Genomic DNA, 15,298 nt, shown 5'->3' on the forward strand with positions numbered 1-15,298 from the left:
CAGCTAATTTCAGCCCATTTTCAAACACAATTTTGAAAACATTGGCATAGAACTTATTTGAAAGCTCATTTTCCAGTCCCTTCTGTCTTGTCCTACTGAACATAATATCACACCTCTTTGCTACACTTTTTCTCATTTACTGTGTTATATAGTTAGCAACATGCTTTTGAAAAAAGCAAAAATATGTGTTCCTGATTTGGTTTAATTTTTAAAACATTTATTTAGCTAAAGAACTTATTTATTCTTTAATTAATAGTGAATTGGGCCTCACCTTTGACTATGTTTCAACCTGTATGTATGAGATGGAGGACTGAATGAATGGCAGGGAAATATATTTGAAAACCTTGAATGAGTAATAAAAAAAAAGGAGAGGTCACTAAATACCATTAAAATGAAGGGAAGACAAGAAGTAACATCACAGAGGGGAGATGTGCAGACATAGCAATGTATCCAGTGCTAGAAAAAAACTACTGTAATTATTCAAGTAATTACAAAGATTGGCACAATATGAGTCAATGGGTATTCTTTCTCTAGACTTTGTACAGTGATAAATCAAAATTATTCTTTTAGGAGCACATGAGGATCATTTGACTTTATATAGTCTCTGGGTATAACTGTAGATGGAAACATATATCAAAGTGTTTTTATATGAGAAACAATTCCTCTTTAAACCTATATCTCAATGCAATTAATACAAAGTCTTGCTTTTTTATGTCAAAATCATATTACTAGAAATGTGAATTTATTTTTACTGTTGCTATTTCCTTGTCCTCTATTTACTCTGTAAACCACAGCAATAGGACTTCTGCTCCCACTATTTCTCTTAAACTGCTCTGAGTTTATCTGAGTGGTCAAATCCAATAGACAAGTCTTGGTACTTTTTATTTATCTTTAAAATTAGGCTCTGAAACCTACTATTTTCTTAGAATTTCTTTGCTATCAGTCCTAGTTTTCCTTTATTGTAATATGTAATGACTCTTATTCCTCCACTAGATTATAAGTGATGGTATATTTCTGTCTTGACATTTCTCACAATACCTTGCTCTTGGTAGAAAAGTAAGGAAATGGTCTTCTGAAGTGTGTGTCGAATTGAATTAAATCAAATACATAGGAAAGAATATTCAGTAAGTCCATTATATGGGTATTATAAGAACATTTGGTATGACAAATTCATCTGGAGAGCACCGACAGAGATTTCTCTGAAATTCTCTCAGTTGTCTGTCATTTGCTCTGTTTGTTTCTGCTATTACTTCAATTTCTTTTAAGGTACTACTCCTCTATCTGCATGACTCCCAGAAATGGTAGTATTTCTTAAGATTTCATTCTTGGACATCTCCTCCACGTGCATCTCCCTCTGTGTGGCCCTGTTTACCTCTGTTACTTGAATTACCTCCTGTGTGCATGCTAGCTTTCAGTCACATGTCTCTAGTGTGGATCTCCTCCTAGTTCTCCTTCTGGGTGTCCCGGTGACAAATGAAAGACGAGGATAAAGGGGAGGGACAGTCACTGAAAACTGCTTACCAGCTTCCTATGAACCACTCCATCCTGAGATTTCTTTAACTTTTCTCTTTTATATCTGGAACTAACACAACCTGTAGTTCCCAGCTCAAGCCCTAACTTAGGATCTCTTGCTAACTTCCTTGGTTCATTCTTTATTGACATCAAAGACGTTGTTCATTCACTCAAGGTCTTTCCTTGCTTTTAAACCACTTAGACCTCTATGTCTTGTCCTCGTGAGTGCTCAGTAATACTGATTAGTTTCCATTAGTGATTTGCCTTTCTGCATGCTAAGCAAAATCTTTCCTTGTGAAATCTTCCTACAGCATTTGTGAAATTGCTGGTAGCCCAAAAATATCACAGCTCTTCAGAGCAAGCTCTACCATGTTAGGCACAGGTATTTTTCTCCCTGAAATCCGTAATTATTGTGGATTTAGTATCCTATAATTATTATTGGAAGAGAGTTCTTTTTTCATGCAGCTACATCATTCAATCACTTGAAAATGTATTATCAATTTTCATGTAATCCAAAACTAGGATAAGTGCCAATTGGTTTTAAAAAATGATATCCTAAAATAAAATTTTCACAGGAGGCAAATTACAAATTTCCTGTCTGATAGCTATTCATGTCCTTGTTTTACTGTATAGAGATTATTAAATTAAATTAGTAGATTTATCAAAAAAACTTTGTGGCCATTCATAGTCATGGACATTGTTAATGAAACATTTCAAGATATTGTGATCCGTAAGACCTCCATATTATATAAATACATGTATTAATTTCCTAATGCAGTTCTAAATTTCAGAAAATATCTGCTCAGTAGAGTAATTGCCTGATCGTCATTTATACGTTTATACATAATCTAATTTAAAAGAACTAATTGTGGCAGAATGTTATACTTGTTTAATAATTTAAGGTGTGAGGGCAAGAACAATTAATGCAAATGGAGAAAATTGGACATCACACTCACTTATTAATCTCTTTGCTCTATTAATCTGTTAGCAACTGGCTTAATCAGTGATCTAACTTGGTTTAATTACCATGAAGTCTACAATTTAGCTAATCAGAATTTATCATCTGTTCCTTCAACAAGGTAGAAAATATTTCATAATTTTATAATTATGAAAATACATGATGTACACATGCATAAACATTACAATAGTGCAATTTCTTTGGGGGAAAAATCGAGAATTATCACTTACAATCTGACCTCTGGGCTAAGTACAACTTAAGAAACAGTTCATGATTTTTGAGAGCAAACAAGCTATTGCTTGATGATTTTTTCTTGGATATTTTGCTGTTTTAGCTTTGCAAGTGACATTCATACTCAGTCTTAAATATTATTACTTTAGAGATTGTGCAGAAAATATTAAAATGAATTATATAACTACTGAGATTGTAAAAGTAGGAAGTAATATGGACTAGTTTCTGAAAAATAATTATTTTTTTAAAATTTCTCTTCAGCTCCGTAAGGCTATTATAGATCATGTGTCAGACTCTTTTTTGGATACGACAGTCCCACTTTTGGTTCTCATTGAAGCTGCCAAGAATGGTCGGGAAAAAGAAATAAAAGAATATGCTGCGATATTTCGTGAACACACCAGCAGGCTTGTAGAGGTAAGCATTCTCTGACTGTCATTACTCTAAATCCAGGAGAATGAGGCTCTCATTCCCCATTCACAGTTGAAATGTGCTCAAAAGCATTGACAACTTATTACAAGTGAAGCAGATTTGGGCCAAGGTAATATGAAGGTATAGATGTCAAATTGTATAAACCATCCACCCATTGGCTTGGAAAAGGAACAATTTATTTAGAAAGAACAGTGAAACTGTGATCAATGCTGGTTTATTTTAATGCATATTTTTTTCAGAGCCTCCTCCCCCTCCAGAAAACTGATTAAATGCTAATACTTTGTCTTATCCTTACAAATATTTTCTTTCTATTCTAACTTTAAGGTATCAAATACTCTATCTCATGCCATTTTATTGTTTCTTTACCATCTTTTCATGGCTATGTTACTCCTTCAGCCTTTCAAGTCCTATTTGACTATATAATATGATTCTAGAACAAGGATGTAGTATATACAAAGATAGAGAGACCTAGATTAATTAAGTGGGGGTAGTGAATTGCTCCATGTCCCAGTAGGGGCAAGAGGAGATGATAAAACTGTCATTTCTTACTGTTTGGAAACTAGAAACATGGAAATGCTCTGTGATTTGAGGGCAAGGTGACATATTGCTGAAGGAGCTATGAAGTGCTGGACGATTCCCAGGAGACAGATAATGGGACCTATTGTATTAATGGACATCAAAAGTGCAACCAGTATAAGAGACAACCTGAGTGTAAGAATTTCTAACACAAGTAAGGTGATAGTACTCACTGTGCCAGGAACCAGTTACAGAAAGGGGGAAATTTGATTGACCAGAGCTGATATACTGCTGGTATCCATTGGTTTGATTGTACCAGTTATTTCTGCTAGCCTATTTTCATTGTCAGTGCCCCTTTCTACTGATCATTAAATGTTTTGACTGCTACTCCTTCCTATACTGGCCATAAACTTAATGAATATATTAATACAAATTATGTATTTGGTGGCCCAAATTACTTGTAAAACTTGTGAGTTAGAGATAGTCACCACCTGAATTAGAATTGCAGTGTTTGATATATCTACTAAAATTGAGGACTTTCCCAACATTGCTGATGTGGATCTACTGTGTAGCTAGCATTTGTATACTCTCTGGATCCTAGTTTCCACATCTAGAAAATCAAAGAAATGGAGAAATAGATGACTGCTAAGATCATTTCAGCTATAAAACTGATCCACCTCCAACTTTGAAATCTTTGAGCATCTGAAGAACTCTGTGAGACAGGACAACTCATAAAATTTCCATTGACCTTATATGGCAATAAAGGTATAAAACCCAAACCAGGCTAGTTGGAGTCAGAGCTGATTAGCAGGTTTAAAATTTTTAACTAATTCATTCAATTATTTTTATTATTTATCTAATTTTATTTTTTTACTATACTCATTTCTCAAATATTTATTAACTATCCCCACAGGATAATGTTAAAAATAAAAGAACAAAACAGAGGCAGCAGGACATTAAAATACCTAAGGGTAGCCCTTGACAGTCATAAAAGTTTTGCCTAAAAATGTGTTCTCTATGCTGAAGGCACAACAAATTATAACAACATCTTTTTGGTGAAATACTGTGGAAGTAAAAGCTGGTTTCTGCTAATAAAGTTGTATCCTTATTCCTATTTCTCAGTTTAATGTTTCTATGAAACATACATTTCACAAGGTGCTCAATAAAGGTCTCCTTGATCATACAATTTTGGGAAAAATGTTCTAGCTATATCTCCTCCTGGATTTTACATTTTTGAAAAATCCAGAGATAAAGAGACCTCTTTAAGTCAGAATTTTTTCAAATCAGTTTGCCTAAGGAATTCTTTCTTTCAATGAGGTACTGCCCTCAATGAATACTTGAGAATGCTACCTTTATTACCAAATAATGGTTTTATTATTTATTATTTATTGTTAGGTAGACAGAGCTCTAAGAATCTGTTTTAAATGTTTAAGGATTTTGAAAATTCTGCATTTCATGTTAACATTGAAAGAATGATTTTGGAATTTTGAGGGCCTGGAGGACTAAGAATAGGTCTTATTTAACTCTGTATATGCCCTTAACACATCCCAACACGGTTATGCTTTGGAGTCCTCTAGCGCCCACTCTGGTATTACTTAGAAAATTTCAGTTCCAATTAACTTTTATCACATAACAAACCATCCCCAAACTTAGTGGCTTAAAACAACCATTTGTTATTTTCTCACTGATTTGTGGGATGACTTCTGGGAAAAGCTGGGCAGTTCTCACTTAGGGTTTCTTATGTAATTGCTGTCAAATATTGGCTGGAGATGGAGCCCTCCAAAGATTTCACTAGTCTGTACATACAAGATGGCAATTTTACATACGGAGAGTGCATGTTAGCTGTCAGCTGGGAGTTTAGCTGTGGTCATTGACTGAAAATACCCAGCCTCTCCATGTGGCTTCAGCTTCTCACAGCAGAGTTGATGGAATTCTGAGATGAGAAGTCCTAAGAGCAAGCCAGAGATGGGAAATAGAAGCTGTAATTCTCTTCAGTCCTGGGCCCAGAAATTGGCAGGGCACTCCTTCCTTCCACTATAGTATTTTATTGGTCAAAGAATCACAGAGCCTGCTTAAACGCAAGGGGGGCTGGGGAAAGGAGGTGAGGCACGAGACTCCACCTCTCAGTGGAGGGAATAGCAAAGCATTCATGGCCACCTTTAAACTACTAGTCTTCTATGCTGCTCAGGGCTCATTTGCTTTATCTATAAATTGAAGGTTAAATGATATAACATCTAAGCCTACTACCAGTTTCTAAGATTCTGTGATCCAACAGATATTTTTTACAATTGAGAGACTTGTAGTTTTCTAAGAGATACAGACATAAGAGAAAATGAAAATGGTTTTTAAGTGTACTGCTTGTACAGTATCTATCAAGAAAGGAAAAAAAAAAGGAGTACCTCATTTATCTCCCAGGAAAATTCTTTTTTGAAAGGAGCTGTCTAACCAAAGCAGCAGAGGAAAATCATCATTAATTTACATTGAGACAGAAATGCATGTGATACAGTCTGGGAAAATAGCAGAGCTTAAATATATCAGTTTCAGAGGACCCTGTGAATTCACTTTGTATAGACTGCTTACCAATCCTCCAACCTTCCTTCTCCCTACCACCCAACATAGACATACACATATAACCATCTTATTCCCAAGCTGGGTAATTTGACATAGTAGGGCAAAAAAGTCTTAGATTCTAAATGACTTCAAGAAAAAGCTATTTTCAACATGTGCTGGGTTTTGTGTTCAACCATGTTTGTCAGAGAAATCTAAAATCAGTGAACTTGTTGAAGTAAGACTTAAATGGGAAAAAAAGTCCATTTTTAAAGAATTCCTATCAGATCTTCGAAGAAAAACTGTATGCTGTTAAAAGAACACTTTAGATAATGGTTAACTTGGAACTTTTACAAAAAAATATAGTAAAAATTGTAACTGAACACGAAGCATTAAAAAGTTCTGTGGGTAATATAATTAGAAAACCAAAAGGATCTGACTATGGAGAAAAGAAGTGGGAATGAGGAACAGAATGGCTAGGAAGTCAGACCTGCATATATCCCCATTCTCCAGAGGAGTTGTGTCTGAGATCTTCTGTCATGTTACCAGATAGGTTGGTATAAAATGGCCAAGGGTGAAATGGTGTTGTAGAATCTGCATAGTACTGGTAACTGGAGAACCTTGATTGTTGTGGTTCATTTTTTTTCTCAGTTATACTGAACTAAGTGACTATTATGCAAAGCTTTTCCTACTTTGAACATCCAAGTTACTCTGTGTTCTTTGATCCACCAAACCACAGTGCAAATAAGAAGTCAAGAGGTTGACATTTTAAAAATCATCTTCACGTAGTGATCAGCAATTAATGGCAAATATGCTCATTGAATTATGTTCCCCTGTACTTTGATCTTGCACTGATAGCGACTTAGGGCACCATTAACTCCACTGGCTTCCACCAATAATATCTATTAAATAGGAAGTTAAAAATATTAATCTTTATCTTAACAAATATTCTAGAGAGTAATGATTTTATCTTCCATTGCTTTGAGCATCCTCTAAAAGCAGTCTGTATAGTTAGTGCTCAATAAATCTGTATTGAATGAAGGAGCACATTCCTAACACCACCTCAGCCTCAGTTCTCTTTCTCTCTCAAAAGTTGACTTTGGGGATTTCAGTAGCTGGACTTGAGATATATGCCTGAGAGCAATTATTTAGTAGAGTACCTCCTAGCTCTACTGTACATGGACGCTTTAAAATAATTTTTCATAGAGATGTTAGCAAATGCCTATGCCATTAATTATTGAATGCACACATTATAAACCCTGCTCCAGATCTCCCTCAGGAAGTTTGTGACAATTTGATGACACTTTTAAATAACTTTGTCTACTTCAGAGATAAAGCTTGTAACTTTAAATTGGTACTCAGAAGAATGTCCATTGTATTCAATAAACACATTGTTTATTATAATGGCTATATTTACTATTCCTCTAAAAATCATTTTAAAGCTCCACTAGTATTTTGGACCATATTACATTTTTTTCTCAGCAAATCGGTTCATGCTGAACACTGCAGTTGCTACCCAGTAAAACGGTAAAATCTCCAGTTTATCCCATGGGTTTTACCATATTAATTACCATTAAGCATGACAGTGTTAATGATCTAGGCTTGAAAATTTTCTATGAATAAGAGAAGTTTCTCTATGTGAATAGCCAGCTTCATCAGTGCTTTGACTTACTCATCAAAATTTCATCTGTCTTGACGTACCTTATTTTAGTAAGTTTCATGGGAGCCTTTCATCAAAAAGGAAAAGTAGGTGGACATTTAATTATAATACTTCCCTCCAACCCACAGAGCTGATTGTTCCCACTCACAAAATGGTGAAGCAGATTTAGCAAAGCCCCAGTGCCAAGAGAGAAGGCTGTGGGGGGGACTCTTGCTGTTTGCAAGAATTGCTCATTGCTATCATCTCTACTAATATGTCCTCTTTTTGACAGAATTCTGTTCATGTCACACATTGCTTTAATTGATCATCTGTTATCAAATAAGGATATGTTTGGTTACAAATAAAGCTTTTAGAGTCCCATCCCATTCTTCCAGCTTCCTCCCCATCAAAGAGAAAAAAAAAAGAACAAATCCATACTTACACTTGTACACAAACCAACAACTGTTCTCAGTGAGCATCTTGGCAGCTCTCCTTTTTTGCTGGGGAAGGGATGTTACAGCTAAGCAGGAATGCTTTTGCTTATATAGAGCACAGGTGTGACTGCCCACTCCCTGGGTTAGGCACTGCTCAGCATCTGAACCCTCTTTCAACTAAAAGTCATGATGAGCGTAACCCTTAAAAGCCTAACCTGAATGCACGTTGAGGGACCTTTCTGTGTTTGAAAGGTTTCTTTACAGATTTTCCATTCATGATTTTTGGAATAGAGGAAAAGGGTAGTGGTACAATTACAGAACAGTCAGAGACTTTCCACAATCAAGTGTAGATATTTTTTAATGAAACACTAGTGTTTGGGAATTAAGAGGAGGGAGAAAACTATATGGGGTTAGAGTTGTATGGGAATTCAACAAACTAAGCAACATTTACATCAAATCTTGAAGGCTTGTATTTGAAAAACTAGAACTCCAAGTACAGATAACAGCATGAATAAAGTCACAATGCTCACTCCAGTGTTCCAGGAATACAGTAGAAATGAAATCTAAATTACAAAGTTGGCTAAAGCATGAAGTGGAATAGAGACAGTTGATGAACTGCTTAGAATATTTGATTGCCAGGGTGAAGAGGTTGCTTTCTTACAGAACTGGATCCAGTAGTGGATTTGAAAAGCTGCTGGTGCTTCTCACCAGACAGGAGTCTCCAGGGAAGTCATATTTTAGGAGAGTTTGCATATGGACTATATTGCAACTGGATATAAAAATTCCTATCCCCAAAATTTGATTCAAATCTCATGAACTAGACTGGCATTTAAAAAGGACTGCATTTAAAACCTAATATATTCTCATACATCAAAGAGAGAGAAGAGAACTAATGTTAATTAAATTGGAAGAGCAAAGCAAGTGCCCCAAGACTTTATGGCACTAGATTGATGCTACCCAATAGAAACAGAAGGCATGCTGCGTATATAATTTTAAATCTTCTGGTTAACAAAACTAAAAACTGTAAAAATAAGCAGGTTAAGCTAATCCTAATAAATTTTATTTTATCCAGTACACCCAAAATATAATTTCAACTTGTAATTGATACAAAAACTATTAAAGATATATGTTACTTTTTTATACAGTCTTAGAAATCTAGTGTGTGTTTTATACTTACAGCCTATCTTAATCTAAATTAGCCACATTTTAAGTCCACAGCATGTGCTGGTGGTTTTGTATTGGACAGTGCAGTTCTAGATAGGTGATTAGCAGACTGAGGACAGTAATATATTCATTCATTCAACAAATATGTCTTGAGTACCCTCTGTGCCATGTGCTGTGCTGGTCTCCAGGAATATAGTCTAGAGCCTTTGTTTTTGTTTCCCTAGCCTGATATATAATAAGTGCAGTATTCAGTAAATCATTGTTAAGTGTGAAACAGGGAGACAGACTTGGGTTTAAATCCTGGCTTGATATTCTTTGGAAAGTTGCTTAATATCTCTTGTATCGGTCCTAAAAAGGATATATACTCTATTGTGAAGGGAAGATAATATTAAAATTGGATGGAATGACATATTAAAGTACCAAATGCCCATGAGGTGGATATGTTTGTTCAGTGAGTATTAGTCTTCCTCTCTGTCCTCTTTTTTTTTTCATTAAAGTGTCTTTAATATATAATCTTATGTTAGTTTCAAATGTACATCACGTGATTCAGCAGTCCCCATGATCAACTTATGCTGTGATTGCAAATTATTGTGCCCCTTTATCTTCCTCTTTACCCCCTGCACCCATTTCAACTCCTTCCTCTTGGTAACCACTAGTCATTTCTCAGTGTCTAAGAGTCGATTGGTTTTGTTCCTTCTGTTTTGCTTTGTCTTTATATTCCACAAATAAGTGAAATCATATGATATTTGTCTTTCTCCACCTGGCTTATTTCACTGAGCATAATACCCTCTAGATCCAGCTATGTTGTTGCAAATGCAGGATTTCTTTTCATCTTATGGCTGAATAATATTCCAATATTCCAAAAAATTATCTTCGTTATCCATTCATCTATTGATGGACACTTATGTTGCTTCCATATCTTGGTTATTACAAGTAGTGTGGCAGTAAATAAAGGTGTACATATCTCTTTTTGAATCAAGGATTTTGTTTTCTTCAGGTAAATTCCTAGGAGTAGAATTACTGGGTCAAATGGTATTTCTATTTTAAGCTTTTTGAGGAACTTCCATATTGTTTTACAGAGCAGTTGCATCAATTTGCTTTCTCACCAACAGTGTAAGGAGGGTTCCTGTTTATCTGCATCCTTACCAGCATTTGTTGTTTCTTATATTTTGGAGAGTGGCTCTTCTAACTGGTGTAAGGTGATATCTCACTGTGGTTTTAACTTGCATTTCTTTGATGATTAGCCATGTGGAGTATCTTTTCATGTGTCTGTTGGCCAATTTTATTTCTTGTTTGGAGAAGTGTCTGTTGAGGTCCTCCACCCATTTCTTAATCAGATTATTTGTTTTTTGCATGTTGAGGTATATGAGTTCTTTATATATTTTGGATGTTAACCCCTGATCAGATGAGTTACTTAAAAATATATTATCCCACACAGTAGGGTGCCTCTTTGTTCTGCTGATGGTGTTGTTTGCTGTACAGAAATGTTTAGTTTGATGTAGTGCCACTTGTTCATTTTTTATTTTGTTTCCCTTGCTTGAGGAAATGTGTCCAGGAAAAAAATACTCATGCTTATATTCAAGAGATTTGTACTTATGTTTTCTTCTAAGAGTTTTACTTTGTCTTCTTTTTTACACGTTTTATTTTCAATATCTTATCTAGAAAAAGGTCACTTAAATCTCCACTGATTAACAATGAAATTTTCCTTTTGAAAAATTATTCTTATAAGGTAATTTCAAATATATTCTAGATGTCAGACCTTTGTATCCAGCTTCTAAAAAAAGATAGTGTTTTTCAGAAATATTAACAGATGAAAAGATGGCATGTACAAAATCTGCTGCTGAAATTATGTACCCAGAGTTTTCACACACAACTAATTGATGTGTGAATCTTCTCTGAACCTGGAAACTTCCCAGTATTACTCTCTATGATGGTATTTGGCCAAGAGTTAACAAGCAGACATGCTAACTGATAATTACTGAGGACTAATTCCAGGTTTAGAAGCCAAACTTTGTTCTAATCCCTAGTCTGATTATAAAAGTTGGGGCTGATCTATTTCTTTTAATCAATTCAATATTACACTCAATAAAAAAAATATGAATCCCTGAAATGTTTTCTTTAGAGGTCATCTATACAGATCCCTACTGTTTAAAACCTGGTTCCATTTTTATCTTTTGTGTTTTAAAAGATATGCTTTCTACTCCTCTGCTGAAGTCACTTTAACAAATCCCTAAATGACTATGATATTCAGTTTCATTATGTGTAAGTGGAATATGAGGGACTAAATAATCTCCATTCCTGGCATTCAAAATTCCAGAAACCAGTGAGAAGAATTATTTTATTTGTTTTTTTATGTGTAGATAACTTGGTGGTAGATGGAAGAGTCTGGTTAACCAGAAGTACTAGAGTTATTTTATTGCTTTTACAGGACAAAAATAACTTCTGAAAAAGAAAAAGAAAAACAAGGTAAAATTAAGGAAAATAAACAAAACATTTAGTAATATGTAAAAGCATCATGCAAAGCACTTTATATTCATTATTTCATTACATGTCAATGCTCAGAATGATTGAGATAAATACTTTTATTACCATTTTTTTCTAATAAGGAAACCTGGCTGAGAGAAATTAAGGAACTCACCTAAAGTCACTCAGCTAATAGATGGCAGAGTAAAGAATCAACTTGGTTCTATTAAATGGCAGAGATAAAAGGATATAAAGGTAGTACAATAAATCTGAAAATGGAAAGTGAGCCCAAGTTTTATATATTTCATTCTTTGATAGAGAAGATAAAGCTTTCTGAGTGCTTTTAGACGAGAGACCTGCTATTAAGTGGATCAAGCTGCAGGAGTTCCAAGAGTGGACTTCATTATTTTTCCCATGAATATCTAATCTTATTCCACCTTCCCTGATTAGAGAAGCAGAAAGCCAGAAGCAGACATTTATGCTCGTGAGATTCTTCTGCATGCAGGCACTCTTGTAACTAATAGGTAACTGCTTAGCTAATGCTTAGTGATTAGTCCAAGATACAAGATCTAAGTGAGATCAGACATCATCTTCTGATGAGAAAGTAAAAGTGGTACATTTGGAGGTTCATTGTTTGGAGCTTGTAATATATTTTTCCTTTTAATCAGTGTTATATATACTGTTTAGTTTCCTCAGTTAGTTCACAGAAGCCTATTGAGTCCCCAGTTTTGTAAGTGGTATAGATAAGAGCCCCTGGAAGTTAAAAATATCATAATAATTTGTTAGTAGTATTCTTCCTGCCCTAAAATGCCTTTAATGGTGTTCCTCTCCACCACTCAGCCCCCTCTCAGCCAGGTGTGCCAAGCATCCCTAACACAGGGGCAAAACATTCTAATGCTTGCAATAGGGGACAATCAGGTAATGAGTGAAAGCTCAGTAGGGTGGCCTGTGATGGAATGTAGAGCATAAGCTTAGTCCAAAGGGTTGGTCTCAAGTCATCTTTGGTCAGTCATTGCTGTGCACGAGTGCACATCCTGTGTTGTCACACATTGAAGTTCCTTAAAAGAGCCCAGAAATCTAGATTTTAATGCAAAAATCCATTGATTTTTAAGTACAAACAGCTAAATCAATTTAAAGCAAAATAAGAGTGTAGACAGCTAAATCAATTTAAGATAAAATAAAAGTAAAACACAATCCCATCATTTGTACCAACATACTATGCCCAGGACCACTAATTTTGTGGTCTGAGCTCTAAGGTCAAGTTTTGAAAGGCAAGCTTTAGCAGGATGGATTTTTATAAGTGATGTAGATAAGAGAGAGAGAATGGCCTGTTAGTATCAGTTATTACAGTTAGGTGGGAAAACACAGGGAGAGAACTTGGTTTGGGAAAGTGGGTTCCATCCAGTTTTTTCTTTTTTCCAGAAAAATCCCTTTCATATGAAAACAATTATTCTTAACAGTTTCTGAAAGATGGAAGTGTTAGATATGATGCTTTTAAGAAATGCTCCCATTACAGAAAAACAAAATCAAATTTGCTGTTTCATTAATTGCTTTGTCTAAAGTATAAGCAGCATGAAAAGAGACTTGGCTTTTCTAAATCACTGTGGCATTTTCATGAAATTATGCATTGAGTTTCAGAAGAAAAGCAGAACATCCTTCAGGGGTTTGACTTTTGTGTTTTGCATCAGCCTAGTAAATGACCGCTACAAATGCTCTTTCTCTTCTCTCATCTTTCTTTCACTTTAGCCCTCCTTCTCACTCTTTCTAACTCTTTGTATAGTCAAATTATCACCCATGGTGTCAAAGGGCAATATCTAAGGTTGTTTTAATTTTCCTTTGCTAGCAGAGGATGTCTAAAGAGTTTGTATTCTACTCCTCAAATAAATATTTTGGTTTTTAGAGCAGAAGCTGTGCTGGGTGCTGGGGGTTCAATTACAGACAAGAAAAGGAAAGACTCTGCCATACTGGACTTTATCACCTAGGAGAAAACAAAGAAAAGTAAATGTAATAAGTCACGTGATGGGTGACTACTGGGTCCGATGGGGACATCTACAGTTATTGGGTTGGGTAGGATAAAAATATTTCAAAAGGGAGGAATTGGTTTCTAAGCTATAGACTGATGAGGATTTTTGCTTTGAAAGTTCAATTAGGCAAAGGATTTGGAGAAGTGTGATATTTTCAAGACAGCAGGACTGGCACATTAAGACCCAGAAATGAAAAGTGCAGACTTCTCACATGGTACAAGTAGCCATGATACATGTATATTTAAATTTATAAGAAACTGTCAAATTATTTCCAAAATGAGCTAGACTATTTTGCATTCTGACCAGCAATGTTTGAGAATCTCACTTTTTCTATATCCTTGCCAATACTTGGCATTGTCAATTGTTTTCATTTATTTGTTTTGTCTTTTTCATTTTTATAAGTATATGGTATTGTCTTATTATGCCTTTAATTTGCATTTCCAAAATTATTAATGATATTTAACATCTTTTTGTAACATTTATGAATATACTGTACAATTCATCCACTTAAAGTATATATTTCAATGATTTTGAGAATATTCACAAAATTGAGCAACCATCACTATCAAATTTAAAACATTTCATCTCCCCTAAAGTAGAAAGTCACTAATGTAATTTCTGTCTATATAGATTTGCCTATTCTGGATGTTACATATAAATTTAATCATATAATACATGGTTCTTGGGACTGATTTTTTTACTTAACATGTTTTCAAAATTCATCCATGTGTAGCAAGCATCAATACTTCATTCCTTTTTATGGCCAATTCTCTTGTATGGATATACCCCATTTTATTTATCCACCTGTAAGTTGATGGACATGTGGGCTGTTTCCTTTTCTTGGCTATTATGAATAATTCTGCTGAATATCTTTATACCAGCTTTTGTGTGGGCATATGTTTTTATTTCTCTTGGGTATATAACTGGCAGTGCAATTCCTGGGTCATATGATAATTCTATATGTTAACCATTTGAGGAACTTTCACACTGCTTTCTGGTGTTACCAGGTTGCATCATTTTGCATCCCTACTAGCAGTGTATGAAGGTTGCAATTTTCAGTATTTTCAACACTTGTCATTGTTTACCTTTTATATCATCATCCAAGTGGGTGTGAAATAGTGTCTCATTATGGCTTAAATTGCAATTCTCTAATGGCAAATTAGCTGAACATTATTTAATGTGCTTATCTTTCATTTGTGTGTCTTTTTTGGAGAACTATTTATATCTTTTCTCCATTTAAAATAATTGTGTTGTTTGTGTTCTTTGTTATTGAGGTACAATAGTTCTTTATATATTCTAGAGGCAAGTCTCTTAACAGATATATGATCTGCAAATTTTCAACCATTCTGTGGTTTTTTTTCTTACTTTCTTGATGGCATCC

At 34.8% G+C, this 15,298-nt stretch overlaps 1 protein-coding gene across 6 annotated transcripts in view; it reads left to right on the forward strand.

The window, feature by feature from the left end:
- Nucleotides 1-15,298, forward strand: part of CTNNA3 (catenin alpha 3) — a 1,703,691-nt gene that overhangs the window by 915,722 nt on the left and 772,671 nt on the right. For all 6 annotated transcript variants that reach the window (XM_073240982.1, XM_073240983.1, XM_073240981.1 and 3 more), the window contains one exon: nt 2,963-3,115. In XM_073240982.1, the coding sequence (XP_073097083.1) occupies nt 2,963-3,115 (153 nt within the window). The remainder of the gene's footprint in view (nt 1-2,962; nt 3,116-15,298) is intronic.

This window comes from Manis javanica, chromosome 7, assembly GCF_040802235.1.
Source record: "Manis javanica isolate MJ-LG chromosome 7, MJ_LKY, whole genome shotgun sequence".
Classification (NCBI taxonomy): Eukaryota; Metazoa; Chordata; class Mammalia; order Pholidota; family Manidae; genus Manis; species Manis javanica.